The sequence below is a fragment of the Corvus hawaiiensis genome, chromosome 26 (genome assembly GCF_020740725.1).
Source record: "Corvus hawaiiensis isolate bCorHaw1 chromosome 26, bCorHaw1.pri.cur, whole genome shotgun sequence".
Taxonomy (NCBI): Eukaryota; Metazoa; Chordata; class Aves; order Passeriformes; family Corvidae; genus Corvus; species Corvus hawaiiensis.
In genome coordinates, this window is record NC_063238.1 from 24382856 (window position 1) to 24399048 (window position 16193).

The 16193-nt window shown below is 36.5% G+C and overlaps 1 protein-coding gene across 10 annotated transcripts in view; it reads right to left on the reverse strand.

The window, feature by feature from the left end:
* UBR5 (ubiquitin protein ligase E3 component n-recognin 5) overlaps positions 1–16193 on the reverse strand; it is an 81217-nt gene that overhangs the window by 40740 nt on the left and 24284 nt on the right. For 7 of the 10 annotated variants that reach the window (XR_007200086.1, XM_048287228.1, XM_048287224.1 and 4 more), the window contains 6 exons: positions 15908–16067; positions 9150–9299; positions 6985–7196; positions 2526–2642; positions 2337–2447; positions 1458–1612 (listed from right to left, as the gene is read on the reverse strand). Coding sequence is in view for 9 of the 10 variants with exons in the window: in XM_048287228.1 (XP_048143185.1) it covers positions 1458–1612; positions 2337–2447; positions 2526–2642; positions 6985–7196; positions 9150–9299; positions 15908–16067 (905 nt within the window). In the remaining variant the exon portion in view is untranslated. Of the gene's footprint in view, positions 1–1457; positions 1613–2336; positions 2448–2525; positions 2643–6984; positions 7197–9149; positions 9300–11800; positions 11882–15907; positions 16068–16193 lie in introns of those variants that run through there. The other 3 variants (XM_048287226.1, XM_048287229.1, XM_048287231.1) reach the window with 2 other exon arrangements.

Consider the following 16193-nt stretch of genomic DNA (forward strand, 5'->3'; position numbering starts at 1 on the left):
TGCTGCAAGTGGAGGAAAAAAGAACACTCCTTTTGTAATTGGATCCGCTCAGTTTAGTTGAAAATCATGCCTGCATACACAGTTAAGCATGCTTATTATTTTGATACTTCATGTTTTAGTCAGTGGCTTATACAGTTAAAAGCTTGGACTAAAGAAGCTCCTTCATGTTAAGTAAAACATGAAAAGCATCAGTCCCGTGCAATACTGGAAATTGAAATCCTGTCTCATACTACAGATCACTGTAACTAAGGGTATCAATAGTAACAGAAGCTTCTCTGCATCAGTCTGGTAACATAAAATCACCACAGCCCACATTTAACCAGAAAAAGACGTATTAGTTCATAAATTGCTTCCAAAGATTACATATAAATGCTAATAAGTCTTTTTGTATTTTGCACCGATTATTCCAGTAAAAATGGAAGGTTCTAATAGCCAATATCTCGGATGCTATGGCTTAGTAGTTTCTATACAAAGAGTAATTAAAGTGTGGCATGTCGGCCATGACACAATGAAAGGGCCAAGAACCAGAGAGGTGTAATTTTGGGATCTGGGACTAGAAATTAGAATAAAATATGTCTGTGTTTAAGTTTACAAGTCTAGCTACAAGTCTACTTAAATATTTTCCAGAGTTAACAGAATTTAATGAGAAAGCCGTTTCATAGAATTAATTTTCAATGCTCTGATTTCCAGCTCATCATTAAGTATTTAACTCACCCATGCCTCAAAGCCACTTGAACTTTAGGCATGGTACATAATGCAATGACTCCTGACACACCGAAAAATAATGCATGCTGCAATGCATTAGTATTACTCAACGAATTCACTTAAATTAGAAACTCATTTCAGAGCCCTTTTGGAAGCATTATTTTTGAGGGTTTGTTTTTTGCTTGGTTTTGTTTGGGTTTTTTTGGCATAGCCTTCTTAATCATCAAGTTGTTAGTTAAAATATTTTAACTAACATTTCACATTTTATGTTTAAAAGGGTTATATTTTAACAACTCCAGAGGGAGCAATTGATGTTATTTCCCTCTTCTTTAAAATACAGACCACAAATTAATAGACCAAATCTTCCAACAGAGCCAGAGAGAGGAACATCAACCTCATATGTGGGTAAGTTTGCTCCATATTTATAATCTGAAAAAGGCCCGAAAGGCATAGAGAAGATTATTATTATTCCCTGATCCTGTGTAGCACTGATACATCTGAATGCTAAAGCATTTAAATACATCTCCTAAAACAACGACCTTATTCTGTTAAAGATGTTATAATTGGATCCAAAAGCTTTAGGCATTAAAAAAGAGAATAAATGTATTTTAAAAAGGGAGCCTAAGCTCAAGTGCAGATTTCCCGAACTCAGAACAATGGTGGTTCAGTAGTTTTGCAATGCTTCTCAGAGTCAGAGACATGAAGACATCCAGAGCATCTACACTGTTGTACACAAACACAGTATTACTTACCACCAATACAAGTTGTTCTCTAGTTGAGCACACGTGTAAAGAGCACAACAATGTAAAGAAACAATCCGTTCTCCCTGAAGCTCCGAGTATGTCTGTGCAGTGTGTTCTAATTTAGAGGCTACGGAGCTTAAAGTTTCATCTACCCATGTAGCAACCTAACGGAGAAGGAAAGAAAGGAACAGAGAAGGTAGAGGAAAAAAAAGAAGTTGCACATCAGTTGCATCTTTAACATAATATTTACTGGTTTTGAAAGGGGGGAAGAAAAAAACACATCATAAAACAAAAAAGCAATTATACCCTTTGGAAATTTACCCCCTAGCATCTTTTCTTTCCCCAAAAGAGAGCTTTTCAGAACTGTTTTCCCCTCTATTTCCAGTTCTCCACATTAACAAAAAAGGTTGGGGAAAAGAAAAGAGAAACCTGTCAAAAAGTATACGGATGTGTTGGTGTCTTTACCACATCAGTTTCATGTTTACCCTAACTGGACTGAAAAGCATATTCAGGTAACTTGCTTTACATCACTGAAAGCTTCAATGTCCTTAATTTTTCTACTAAATCTATAAAGAACATTAACAAGCTTCTCTATTCTCAAACCAGTGTCAGTTTCTACTGTAACAGCAAAAAGTCAAGTGTTTCAGATAATCAGGTAAACCAAGTATCTTTTCACTGTTTCAGCTGTAAATCTGATAGGTTCCTTTTTTAAAAACTTTTTGCATTTCTACAAAACACCAGATGGAGAAGAAAATAAATGAATGAGCAAATGAATTTAAGTACTTTCAAGAGCAGATAAAACTGAAGAAACAACTTCTCTATAATATACTGCAAGCAATTGAGAAAACCCAGCTTTGTCAAACTCAGCAACCAGCAAATATTTCATACCTTGTTATTTTCCGTGGCAACAGTTGCTCTAATACTATTTGCAGACAGCAGCACTATCTTTTCATTGGTTAACCCCAAGAACATGGCTCGTGGATGATGTAGAGAAGGATTCTTTGGAAACAAAAAATATTTCAGATATTCAAAGCATATAAATAATTCTGAAGGGAAACACTTAAAGCTATACAGTACCTGTGCATTTCTGTAAGGCTCTGATTCACTCCACTTCCATTGATAGAGTTCTCCTTTACTGCTAACAGCCACGAGCTCAGAATATAGAGCTCCAATAGAAATGAACTTTGTTCCATCCTACAAACACAGAAATATGAAGTCTAAGACAACAGTATTATAAATGCATCTATAAAAACACATACATGAAAAAAAAATGAACTTGGAATTGGTTTTTTTCCAGAGCACCCATGAACGTTGATCCTGAAAATAAAGATATATCCAGATTGTCTCAAACTCAGCATGTCCCCACACACAAAGCATCATTGTTTCTGATGAAGTGAAGGAAGAAAGAAATAGATATTATTTCCCTGAACTTCAGTAATAGCACATACATGGCAATTAACTTGGACAGTTTATATTAAGAGTTTACACAGTGTTTTAAGAACACAACACTGCTCATAAAATTAAAGATGAGAAGATTTCTTGACTTGCAACACTGAAAAAATAAGTTACTGCTTGAAATTCTGGCTGTTTGAAATTAACAAAAAAGCAACATAATTCCATTATTCCACTGCTAAGTATAGCCAGGAAGGTATCTTGCAAGCTACCCAACACCCAAGAAATCAATTAATCACATTTGCTGGTTCATCGGTTAATTCTTATCTTTCACTTCGGAAAGCAAATAACTGCAAACAATGTCAAGTTAAAAGAAACCAAACCAACAGTATACTACATGTCTCAATAATGCATCATTATAACCCGGTATGCTGGAAAAGTTACTAATTATTCATTTTTCCTCTCGCCCTTTTCTCCTTTTTAACATTTTATCAAAACTCATCTGGTGTCTTTCTACTACTTACATAGCATCACTTTGTTCATTTGCTTCATCCTGTACCTACACGGACCTCACAGGTCTGTTTTCCTCCCTCTTAGATTGGGTTCAATGTTGCTGCAACTATGCACAACCTCACTTTTGCAAATTCCTGCTCCTCCTTGCACTGAAATGGATCTCAAACTACAGAGAATTTAAGTGATTTCACAAAGCATTAAATTCTGTTTACTGAGAAACATTTGTAACATTTCACTGCTCCTCAGCAAGTGCAGCTATAGGACAAACATGTTCTTTCTGAAGTTCCTTACTTGTAGTAAGTCAAATTTTTCTTCCACTTACAGCTTTACAAAAAATAAAAAAACCCCCCCAACTTAAACTAGTATAAAATCAAATGCTGTCTTCTACAGCTACAGATCTGAAAGAGAGGTACATGATATCTAGTCTTCTCTGTAGTGGTTATCTCCCAGATCAGTATCTTTAACTGACTCTCAGATACACCATGTTTATGTACTTCAGCCATCTGACAGGAAACTGAATTCAGTCAGCCAATAAAAAAGTCCCACCATCCTGTACATCTTCTGTCCCCTAAATTAGGAGACTTTTTGCCGCAGAAGTTTAAAAGTGGAAACATTTTTAGTTTCGTAAGTCTGGATTTACACTATTTTTTTACTGTTTTCATGCCCAGAAGTGCGCATTCCAAAAGGTGTGAGTGTGTCCTTGAGTAACACAGGATTAATTCAGTACAGCTCTTACCAAACACTCAAATGCTCACCAATATTTTGGGAAAAAGAGAAAAGCAGCAGCAGGACAGAAGCAATCACAAGCAATTCTCTTTTATATCCTGATAAAAGGCTCTAGAATTAGTTAAATCATTAGAGAACTATTTTGCTCTGGAGGGTATCTACCAACACAGTACAGAAGTAACACAAACACTAATCCACAGCATGATTATTAATACGTGCCATGGCATAAACACTGCACATTTTGAGAAAGAACTGTCATCAGAACCTACTGTAGTATAATGAGATACATCTCTACTTCATCAGCATAGATGAATCTTCAGAAGTTATCTGGCCTAATGCCTCAGAGTTAAGTATGGAAAGCAATTAATTTTTGCTCCAAGACACTCTCATTATGACTTTTCATCTTGCCAACATATTTTTTATAAACAAGCAGCTTTGTACCAGAAGCTGAGTATTAGAGAGACCTACCAATCAAAACTTTTCTCTCCCTTCCATCAAAATATTAGCAGTTGTGACCTAAGTGCTCCAGGATCAATGCTACATTCACCTCCACAGGGCCATTCAATCAACTGCCCAAAGATGCAGGAACAACACAACAGCTCTGCTTCTGTAAACCTGAGACTCCTGTTCAACTACAAATTTTGATTTCAGACCAGAGAAATTAACACACTTGAAGATGATGCAGACCACTGACAAATTCTTAGTATCTCAATAGCTAAGCAGAACACACCTACTTGAAAAAACTAAAGGCTTGGTTTGCGCCTCATTACAGTCAAGCAGGGAAAAACCAGCCATACTTGCCATTACTACAGCGTGGCTCTGATACACATGGCACAAGGCTGACACAGAGCAACTGTAGACTGATAGCACTACTAGTGCAACAAGACTCGAAATAGCAGAAGAATGTACTCATTGACTTGGATTCCTGAGCAGTTGATGACATTTATTTGGTGGAGAAAACCAAGTACCTGTGCAATATGTCTATACACCATCAGTCTCAGATTGTGGGTGAAACTGATGCATTTGGGAACACTATCAGCTTTCCAAATGTTTCACACATGCCTCTCAGGTCAGTACTTCACCACCCACAAACAAAAGTTAACCACCCTTATCACAGCCTACTACAGTTCTGCCTCAAATGCTAAAGGTCAAAATAATGAAAAATGAAGGACAAATATTTGCAAACATGACTGGTTCTTTTGTAGTGGTTTATTGTGTGCTTTAACTTGCCCCTAGCTTAACATTTCAAGACCTCCTTCCTGTTTTCCAAAATGGAAGAAACATCTGAACTGACCTCTCGGCTAAACCATCTCCCTCAGGATTTTCACCTTGAAGAATTTCTGTTGGAAAATACTAAAAAATTCATACTGGGGCTATAGTAAGAAAGACACAGAACCATTTCTTATCAATGTTCAGCTGAAGGAAATGATGGAAAGTTTAATTACTTTTGGATAAAAATGGAAGGCCCTTCCAGTAAGACACCTTCATTTAACTAGAAGCCCAGAAGCTAGGGTTTATAAGAGTGCATATGCAAACAGGTAAGTGGGAAGCAGTTCAGCATATATAAACTGCACAGGCATACAGTTAGATATCACAGCAAAATTTTTAAAAAAAAAACCCACACCAGTAATAATGGCCATAGTAACATTACCAAAACACAGATGATGAGTCAATATCCCAAATCTAAACTACGTTTATTCTTTGATGTTAAATTCCTGAAATGTCTCTCTACCCAAGCTAGATTTTCTCATTCTAAGCTAGCGGGACAAAAGCTGCCAACTTTCACTGACAGAGAAGTTCAATGCTACTAGATGAGGAAAAACAAAACAAAACCAAACCAACAACAAATCCAAAAACAAACAAACAAAAAACAGTTTAAACACGAAAGATCTGGTAGAGAGCAACTATTAGACAAACATTCTTTTTAGGTCTCTTAATTTCTCAGTTTAAATGCCCAAAAGAAGGCAATAGCATCTATAGTCATGCTGCTGTAAGCCGAAATAAGCCTCTATATTCACCTCCCTTCTCAAGCTATCTAGATTTAGTCTGAAATGAACAGAGACACAGAAAAAGGAAGTGTGACAGATCAAAAAAGCAACCTCACAGATCCTGCAGACAGACAGAAATGGGAACACCAGATCAAGTCCATAAAATTTGGTCTAATAAACATAGATGATCCTTCCATTCTTAGGAAGCTTTTTGGTTTGGTTGGTTGGTTTGGGTTTTATTTTATTTAGGTTTTTTAAAAGTCATCTCCCCAAACATATAGGTAATCCATAAAGGCAATGACTACAGATATTCAATTAGCAACATACGGCTGGTTTTTCTACTACTTTTATCTCCTGTGGTAATTACTTCTTGCCTTGAAAATGGAATTAAGGTTACAAAGAAAACCAGCTAATCAAAGCCAAAGGATTTTGAAGGAGCAACCAAGTTACTGATCAACTCAAAACACAACTGCAAATAAATGCCAATTTTTACCATTGTAGTTTAAAAGCCCAACCCATTCAAACTGAAAGTATCTCTAGGAATAATAATGCTTATCAAAAAATGTTTCCTTGATGAAGTATACTTAGATTGTTTCATGAATTTCCTACTGCCAATTAAATGCTTTGAGCACCCAAGTAAATGAAAGAAAGAAGAAAAAAAACCCCAAGCCTTCTGGTCTACAGCAGTGTCTTGAAAATACACCGAGAAGAAAATTAAAACAGTAGTAACAGAAGTGCAGCTATAAGGATGTAATTAATTATGTATAACTTACGTGCATAATAAGGAATATGATTTATTACCTTATCTCACAAAACTAAGATGTGATAGTCAAAAAGGAAACACACAGTATTTATTTGGGAAAAAAACCCAGATCTGTTGCACAGCATGCAAATAATAGATTAAAAAAATTCCATACCTTATCTGGCCACCACTGCAAGTCTTCTCCTAAAGAAACAGGACTTTGAACAGGTGTATTCTTCTTGTCCAGGTTTGGTTCCCCTTCCTTACTTGTTGAGCCTCTTTCATTATCAAATGAGGCTCCATCAAGCCACCTTCGTTCACGCAAACGTAAAACGGACTCACGTTCACGCAACAGCTCAGAGTCTCTCTCTAAGGGAAGAAGGAGAACTGGTATGCAATTGGGTCACACCAGTGGGATAAAAGTAAGCCACTCTCTAGTAAAGACCCTTCAGGATGCAACTAACAGCAGTTAAATCTACTCACACAGATTAAAAATATAGTCCTGACATGCAACATTCAATATATTAACTCTTTCAAAATATGTACTTTAGAATTACTAAACATAAAATAAGCTAGAAATAAAGGCTTACAGTTTTGTGCACTATGAAAAAATGCTAGAGCAATTTCACTTACATCGTAAGAGGCCAAATACATTTTACATTGCTATTTAAAGTTTTCTAGTACAATATGCACAGTTCCGTGGTTTTATCAATGTAGTTACAATAATAACAGAATCTTAAGTCTATATAGTCTGTCAGATATCTTTATGCAAACCAAAAAAGAGTTTTTATTAGAGAGTTTCGTAACAACTTTCCCAGAAAAACAGTAATTTGAAAAGGTTAAAGAAAGCAAGCATTAAAAAAAGCTCTCATACATGTTTGATAATCCAACCCCTTTTGTTTAAAGCAATATTCCAGGATTTAATAGGACTGGATTTAGTAAATTAAAGCGTATCTGCTTTGAGTAGATCAAATGAAAACTTTTCAAGAGTCAGACAGGTTTTTAAAAGGATCCTCATAGAAAATGTTCCTTACCAAAATGCTTCCCCTCCAATTGGCCTATAAACTGTCTAAAGCCAGTACTCTGCAGTTCGCTCATGCAGAAAAATTTTTTAAATCAGGTAATCAAACTAACTTTCCACGAGTCAACTATGCATGGAAAATAAGGATTATAAAATTCGTGGTAACGTCTTATATAGAATAACCTTAGAAAAGGAAAAAAAAGGAGGAATTTAGAAGGAGTTATGTCAGATGCTTAATATTCGCACATGCACATAAATGCATTTAACCTATGAAGTACCTCACTTATGCTCACAAAAATCAACTGAAATTACATATACGAGATGACTGCATTATTATATCATAGTGTCAATGGATTATGCCAAGTCTTGGGCTTTTTGCTGTATTAGACAAATGGGAGAGCTTTTACATAAGCCAAACACGACAGTCTGTCTTACAGATGTATTTCACATAAGTACTGTACTTACTTTCTAGCAAACATCACACTGACCCCTGACTAATAATTTTGTAACAGGAACTTACATGTTCAGCAATTAATATATAAAACATGTTCATGAAAGGCAACAAAGCTGTACTAAATAAACAATCACACCAGAGGTTGGATTAACAGTTTGGAAATACCCTAGGCATTTGTGGCAACAGCTTCAAAAAGACAGGAAATTGCTGCATGGTCTGTTATAAATCTTTTAAGTGTATAATGCTTAAAAGAAAAAATGCCCTAACACTGCTCAAGGAGCTTTTTTTATCACCTGCCAATAGTTCTCCTTATCCAACTATAAAAACACTTCCAGAAAGTAAAATTTAGATTTGTTCTCCCTCTTTATCATCTAAAGTTCCTCATTCCATGAAGTTAACTTCTGTCATGGAACAACTAAGGAAATGTGAAGAACAGTGTACAAAGAGCAACCCAAAAGAAAGAAAGAAGAAAAAAAAAAAAGTATTAAGAATGCTGCATGTCATCGATTATTACTAATTTTTGAGCCAAATTAAATATTTGGAATGCAATCTATGTATTAGTAGGTACATACACTACGGCTTAAAATAAACTTAACATGCAAAAATTTTGTAACACCTTGCAACACCAATGATCAACAATTAGATTTAAAACACATGATGACCAATGTTCTTGCAGAACTTACCTGCTAATAGTCAGAATTCATTAATAATTTTGATGAGTAACAATCTACTTGTCTACTCTGTATTTGACAACATATCACAGTCTACTTTCACATTAAATCAGCATCTAAACCACCAGTGTGTACTATCACTAGCTTTTTCCACAGCAAACTACTTATTACAAAGAAAAAAGGTGCAAAATTACCTCTGGATGAGCCTAGCCTGGAAAGTGATGAGCGCCGAAAGGATGGATAACCAAAGTAACTAATATCTTCTGAAAACATAGCATCAGCATCAATAATGACACTTGGGTGAGCAGAATGTATGTCAGCATCCAGAAGAGACATAAGATCCTCTATAAGAGGAGACAAGGGTCTTAAGTGAATAATCAGCTACTTAAAACATCAGCTAGAGAGACCATCAACTAAACAAATATCAAAACAAAAAAATCCTATCTATTAATTGAATTTCTGCTCTTCAGATTCACCAGTGCAAACTCATGTGCCTCCTATGCAACCACATTTACAATCAAGCTTGGTGAACTAGTGAACAAAACCAGTTTCCCTGCAAGAACTGCTCTGTCACTTATCTAACCACATTTCCCAAACAAGACTTTCCCAAAACATATTGTTCTATATCCCAGAAATTCAAACTTTTGACTGTCACTTGAAAGAACAAAGCACTAAAATAAGATAAGAGACATATACACTCATGTGCACACACAGTCATGCACGTAATGCAGAACTCCCAAGATGACCTAGAATGAAGGGAGGACAGAGCTGACGGAGAAGGGCGGCCTTCGCACAGCCACGTCTTTGATGCCAAAGACTGTACATTTCTCCATGGAATGTTTCTCTCAGAGAATGAGGTACTCATTTAATTCACAAGCTAGTAACTTGCAGCTCTCAGTACAAAGCTTTAAATGGTAGCTACATGAACAACAACAACAGTTACCTGGGAAAAGCATAATGTTTTAATACAATGCAGTTTGAAAAAAAAGACCCAACCAAACCCAGAAGTTGAACTTAAATTAAATACTGTGATTGCCCTACCTTCTATGTTAGAAAACTTGAGTTTCCCTGAAGTAATGATCATCATTAAAATGCAAAACAATCTCCTTCCGTTAACTAAACTACAGCTTCTATCCACACACAAAAGAGGCTACTGGAAATTCATGTGACTTACTGAAGTCCAGCAATATGGACTGGCAGTACAACTGAACCTGACCACCATCTTGCTACAAAAGGGCAGTCGTACTTCCCTCCTTCATCCCTGTGGCAGGCACCTTCTTGGGACAAGGGGGGATTTCTAAATCTACAACTAGTGCATTCACCTGGCTTGAAAGAGAAGTTCACTGGGTATAGAAGTAATGTGGGAATGGATCTTCAGACTGACATAATGGAGTAACCAGAGCCCCAAAGGTGAAGCCTCACCACATTCTGCAAAGCTGACCAGACCCTACTGCTTGCTGCCAAAGGAGATAGTTCTTGCCCTTCCCAAACTTTCAAGCAAATCTGACTTAAAACAAACAAAAAAAAGAAATTAGGCTTCCCGAATTAGGTTTCACTAGCCCATACAGGCACACAAACCTCACCCCCATGCAAGGGAATGGCAGGATAGTGCCTTCTGGCAGCAGGACAACCGCATCTGCTTAAACCACCCAGGAAGCTCATGTGAGGCTATACACAAACCCTCTTAAGGAAACATGGAAGGAGCACACAGAATTTCTGCAAATCCAGTTCTCAGCCTTTATCTCACAAGCATAAAACAAAATAGTGACTAGAAAACAAGCATTCTTAACAGCAGGAACTGATTATTATGGGTCTTTTTCTCAGCATCTGGAATGAAATGGAGGGAGGAACACAAAGTAGAGGGTATCAAAAAACTGAAAAGGAGCCATAAATCTGCTCTTAGAGCTGGTATTAATTCACTTAAGACTTTCACATCCCTGAACATCAGAATATTCATCCTTGTATTTCTAAACTCTCATCTACAAGGAAATGTAACACATACCACTGACTGTCCACAGAAAAACAGCACTGTAACCTGTGAGCACACTCGATTTCAAGGCAAGACCTACATGAACACTTTTTGCATTAATTAAGTAACCCGCTCAGGTGTAGACCATGCTTCTAAAAGGACACCATTTGGGACCCCATAGTTCACGCGGCACACTTCAGGAAGCCATCCATGGCAAACTGCTTGGAAATCTTAGAAAAAAAATTCACATGAATTTGCCATGCCTGGCAAACAGGCTCTATCTAAAACAATTCAGATCACTCAGAGTACCCTTACCCTGCCTGCTACTCGCTTTTCACAATGATAAAGCTGCAGTACAGCTCACCTTCAGTGTCAACTCGTAAGTAACAGACTTTCAGAGCTGTCAACACAGATGAGATTCTGTTGTATTTCCCAATACTGACATACTGCTCCCTCTTCCCTCCTCCCACAATCACCACAACCATCTTTTCCTAGGTAAGCTCCAACCCCTCCATAGTCTAGCAACTAGTTCCGATATCTTTTGCTCAGTATCCAGGAAAAAAACTGCAAAGAACTTTGATCTCTTTCTAGGAACCAAATTGCCCAGTACAGAAAAGAACTCTCCACCCTCATTCAGAATGGACAATACTGGATTCTTTTTTTTAAAGTAAGCTAAGTGAGAAATCCTCTTGACAGAAAACACACACTAACTTGTGACACACACACACCTTCCACCATGTCAGGCATCTTGAGTTTAGTTGTGTTTCCAAAAAAAAAGAAAGTAAAAATTCAAGCTATCAGACGTAAGAACCAAAACTATGTGGGTTTGGGCTAAATACGCATTAAGATGAGTAACGAAATTAAGCCTTTTCTTACCCTCTTATTTCAGCTTCAAACCAGATTTTAATTTTCTTCCAGTATTTCTGAAAGAGATCCCCCTTCTTCCATTTTCTATATCAGCAAAGAAAGGTGCTAAAACCAGTAGGGATAGGAGCCAAATCCACTCCCCTTCAAACATCACTGGAATTTTTTTAGCGCTGTGAAAACACAGATACTGCAAGGCTACATCCAGTTTAAGAATTCGGAGTTTAAAAAGAAAAAAAAACAAAACCAAAACCAAAAAAAACCCCCAAAAAACATTCTCTATGACTTTATTTTCCTGCTCTTCAGACAAAACCCATGGGATTATATCATTCATTGTGCTGTGTGAGACCAGAATCAGACTGCTCCCTTCACATCTAGATGTGATACTTCTGATGAACCTATTTTCGTAAGAAAATACCCATGATTCACTACTAAATACCACAGAAAATTAGAAGGAAAAGGATATCCAGTTCAGAGGAAAGAAACAAAACAAAACAAAATACCCACACCAAAAAAACCCATCAATAAAACCCCCTGGTTTTCAGTATGCACATAAGCAGCAATTCAAATAGCATCATCACTGGATTCATTAACTGAAGGCATTGCTTAGATCAATTCTGATCTCAAGTAGAGCTCACTTTAAACCTTTTCCCTTAAGGGCCAATCGTAAGTTCTCTCCCCTCTTCTCAGCTGCACACTTTTATGAAATATTCAAGGATTCAATGTGTTCAGTACCTCCTCCTCTTTCGAGTTTGGATTAAACTGGCAAAACTGTGACAGTGAAGGGAGAGAAACATTTGTTTTGGTTTCCTAGGAAACTAGACTAAAACAGAACTCCAGAATTCATTCTTGATAAGATAATAGTTATTCAAAATATTACCCAACTTGAAGTTCACAAAAACAGAGGAAAAAAAACAACCCAACAACAAAGAAAACAAAACCACAACAACAAAACCAGAAAAAAAACCCAACCCCATTATCTAATTGTTTTCCCCAAAGGCAAACCACTGAGCTGATCCTACACTATGCTGCAGTTCCCATCTCCCCTCACTGGAAGCCAGCACAGTAAGTCCTGCTGCGACACCAGCCCATCTCTCCTCTCTGCAAAGCAGCCTGGATGTTGTCAAACCCACGTTTCACAAGTCCCACTAGTGAGAACGCACTGCACCATGCAGAAGTTACTGAGCAAATATGCACTCATCTGAACTACACAAACAACAAAACATTTTAACATCTATAGCATCTCTATTCAGAATATTAACAGAACATAAAGCCCAGAAGAACCCTCTATTACAACTTGATATGAGCCTCACAGAGGTTGTCAAGTCTTTTCCATGCTAAATGATCTTGTTCTATAGATCTTTTTATCTTATTCTCCTTATGTATTTGTTATGAAACAAATGAATCCATATTCCTCTCTGCTAACTATCATAAAACAAAAGAAACAGAATTAGATTAGAGAAGCCAAAAATCAAAGTACACTGGGGTCCAAAACCAAATATTTAACAGAGATTCGTTGATGGCAATCTGTACAGAAAAGCAGAGTTCTGCTCTTCACTTAAGACATTTTGAAGAATTCAGGAAGAACTGAAACATGTGTTTTGGCACCTCAAAAAAAGTTAGATCCATAACCTTTACAGTACTAACTGGAATCATCACAACTGATACATTAATGAAATTATGATCCATTAAACAAAAATTTATTAAATTCAAAGTACTTAGAAAGTATCTCAGCTTATTAATGATTTTATTACTATTTTTTAAATCATATGCAAAGTGCTTTAAAAAAAGTTTGTCTGTCTTGGAAAGCTTAGAGAAGTAACCCCTAAATGTAAGGGTCACAAAGCATCAGACATGCAGAAGGCAGAAAGACAAAATTAACGTGCTTTCAATTGAAATGCAAGAGCCTCAGAAGTCCAGAGTCAAAATCTGTCTTGTCACATGCTTTTTTTGTGCTTGAAATGAACAAAATAAAAGAACTTTAAAGCATAATTTGACGTAATTTTTAAAAAGTTCTTAATCTTTCAGAACATTAAAAAAGCCTAATAATTGAATGCATACAGCATTTATCGGTTTTCTTTTATGATGTTATAGTTCCAAAGGGGCATCCAGACATGAGATGACAAGTGAAAGCAAGAAGACTGCAAAGTTTCTAGAGCAAAATACTTTTAAAAAGAGCTATAGGCAACTCTCTCTGGCCATTTGGTTTTCCTGAAACCTAGCTTGCACGGTCATGTGACATAAGCAAGGCTGGTAATTTTTACTACTCAATGTATCAATAGTAGAGTCATGACAGCACTGCCAAGTCCTCAGCTAGACTTCCTCTGGTCACTCAGATACCTAATTAATTCATTTCTGTGCAACAAACTGATTTTTGCCCATGAAACTTAGGACAGACAGAGAAGGCACAGCACATTCTACAAACCAGAAATTACATCTTTGAAGACTGGAGTTAAGACAGATCAAGTGTCATTTCAGTCATCATTTCCATCTCTTTTCCCATGAAAACTGGGAAAAAACAGATCCATTTCTCTATGGGGTAATATAGGGGAAAAACTAATTTTAGGACATTGCAATCCCTTACAGGAAGTTTACTCCAAACAGAGAAGAAGATTTAAAAATTAAACCAAGAGAATTTTTTTTTCTGGACATCCAGTGAGGACAGTGAAACTGCACACTACTTTAACCCATCTCAAATAGATGAGACTCACAGACTGTAGTGGAGGCACCTTCAAATGAAAGTTACCAGTCACAGGTTGTCAGATGGTCCCTATTAATTGATCCTTAGGATCTCAAGAGGTACTCAGAGAACAGTTAATGCTGCAGAATGCTGGTTAGTATGGTTAAAAGCAGTAATTTACAGTAGAAGTTCCTAACTGTGATTTATCTTCTGAAAGCCAGCTCTGGAGGAATGCATTTGGGTATGCTTAAGACTAAGAACTGCTTTGAACATTTGGAAACTTAGGAGAATTTACTTCCTCCATTGCATCCATCTAATGCTATTAAGCTCATCACTAAAAAATAAGATGGAGATTGAAGATTTTTCACCCCTTTCACCAGAAGATTCTTGATTCTAGAGCAAAATAAAGATGCTTGACAGATGCAACTAAAACTAGAAGAAGCAAAATGAAATACAAAGTTTTTGTATTTCATGCAGAAATTAAAAATAACCTTTTTCATTTTCATTTCACTGCAGAAATTAAAAATAACCTTTGTCTAATCACATGACTGACAAGATAAAGATGGACGAAGCCCATGAACCTTCCTGGTGAACCAGATGAGCAGAAAAAAACCCCAAAAAAACATTTATTAGAAAAATATCAAAACATCATTTTGACACACAGAAAAAAAGCTATAATGTAGTCAGAGTTTAGATGTGTTCTTTTCATGCAGTGCACCTAACACAACACTGGATTTGGCTGCTATGTTTTCAAATCTGTTTATTCAGCAAGAAAAGATTGCCTAAATTATTTAGCCAATGCAAAAGAAGACTCAAAGTCTTCTATAAAAAGCAATTGTATGGGACAGACAATATTTCAAAAATAGCTGCACTTCAATTACAGGATTTTGCCAGTCTAGCCAGAACACTACAGCATTTATAAGGGGAATTTGAGATGAAGAATAAATTCTCAATCTAACTATAACAACTGTAAACTGTTTTGCCCTCTACTAAGGCTTTTTGATTTTATAAAAACATAATTTTTGCTCTAAAAACTTGTATAAATATTAAGAATATTTGTTAGTAGTAAAAAACATGCAAGTCACTAGAAAGTTTTAGATTTAGCTTTTATGAGCAAGCCACACAGCAGTCTCAGCATCTTGTTGAGCAGCAAAATAGACGTACGTAATGCTAGTGTTACAAAGCCTGGGATCCTAAAAGAAAATATAACTTTCATGCCCCCCACAAACAGTATTAACAGTTATTCTTCAGTGGCTATCCTAATCCGTCAAGACATCCCAGTCCATCTTTTGTTTTGTACATCTTTAGACTTTGCTCCTATAAGCAAGAATTGTCTTCACTGCACACCTGGCACAGCACGGAACTCGCTGTCAGTACTTAAATACAGAAAAATAAGAATGCAATGCCATTTTTTTAATCAAAAGTTGCAGGATACAAACCTCCAGGAAGATATGATTCACTTGCTGTGTCATCCCCATCATCTCCATCTTCATCATCACGACTCAACAAATTATTTACAGCAAGGTTTACATCAAGATTTGTTCGTTGGAGTTCTCGAATAATAATACTTCTGGACTTCCCCTGTAACACAACTTGTGCCTGTAAGAGCAGAGTAGAATTGGTCACTGGTCATTCTCAGCTCACCAATCATCATTCATAAGAAAAGGCTTAATTCTAAAAGAAGTCTAGTAAGAATCAAAAGTCGATAATAGGACATACAGACAC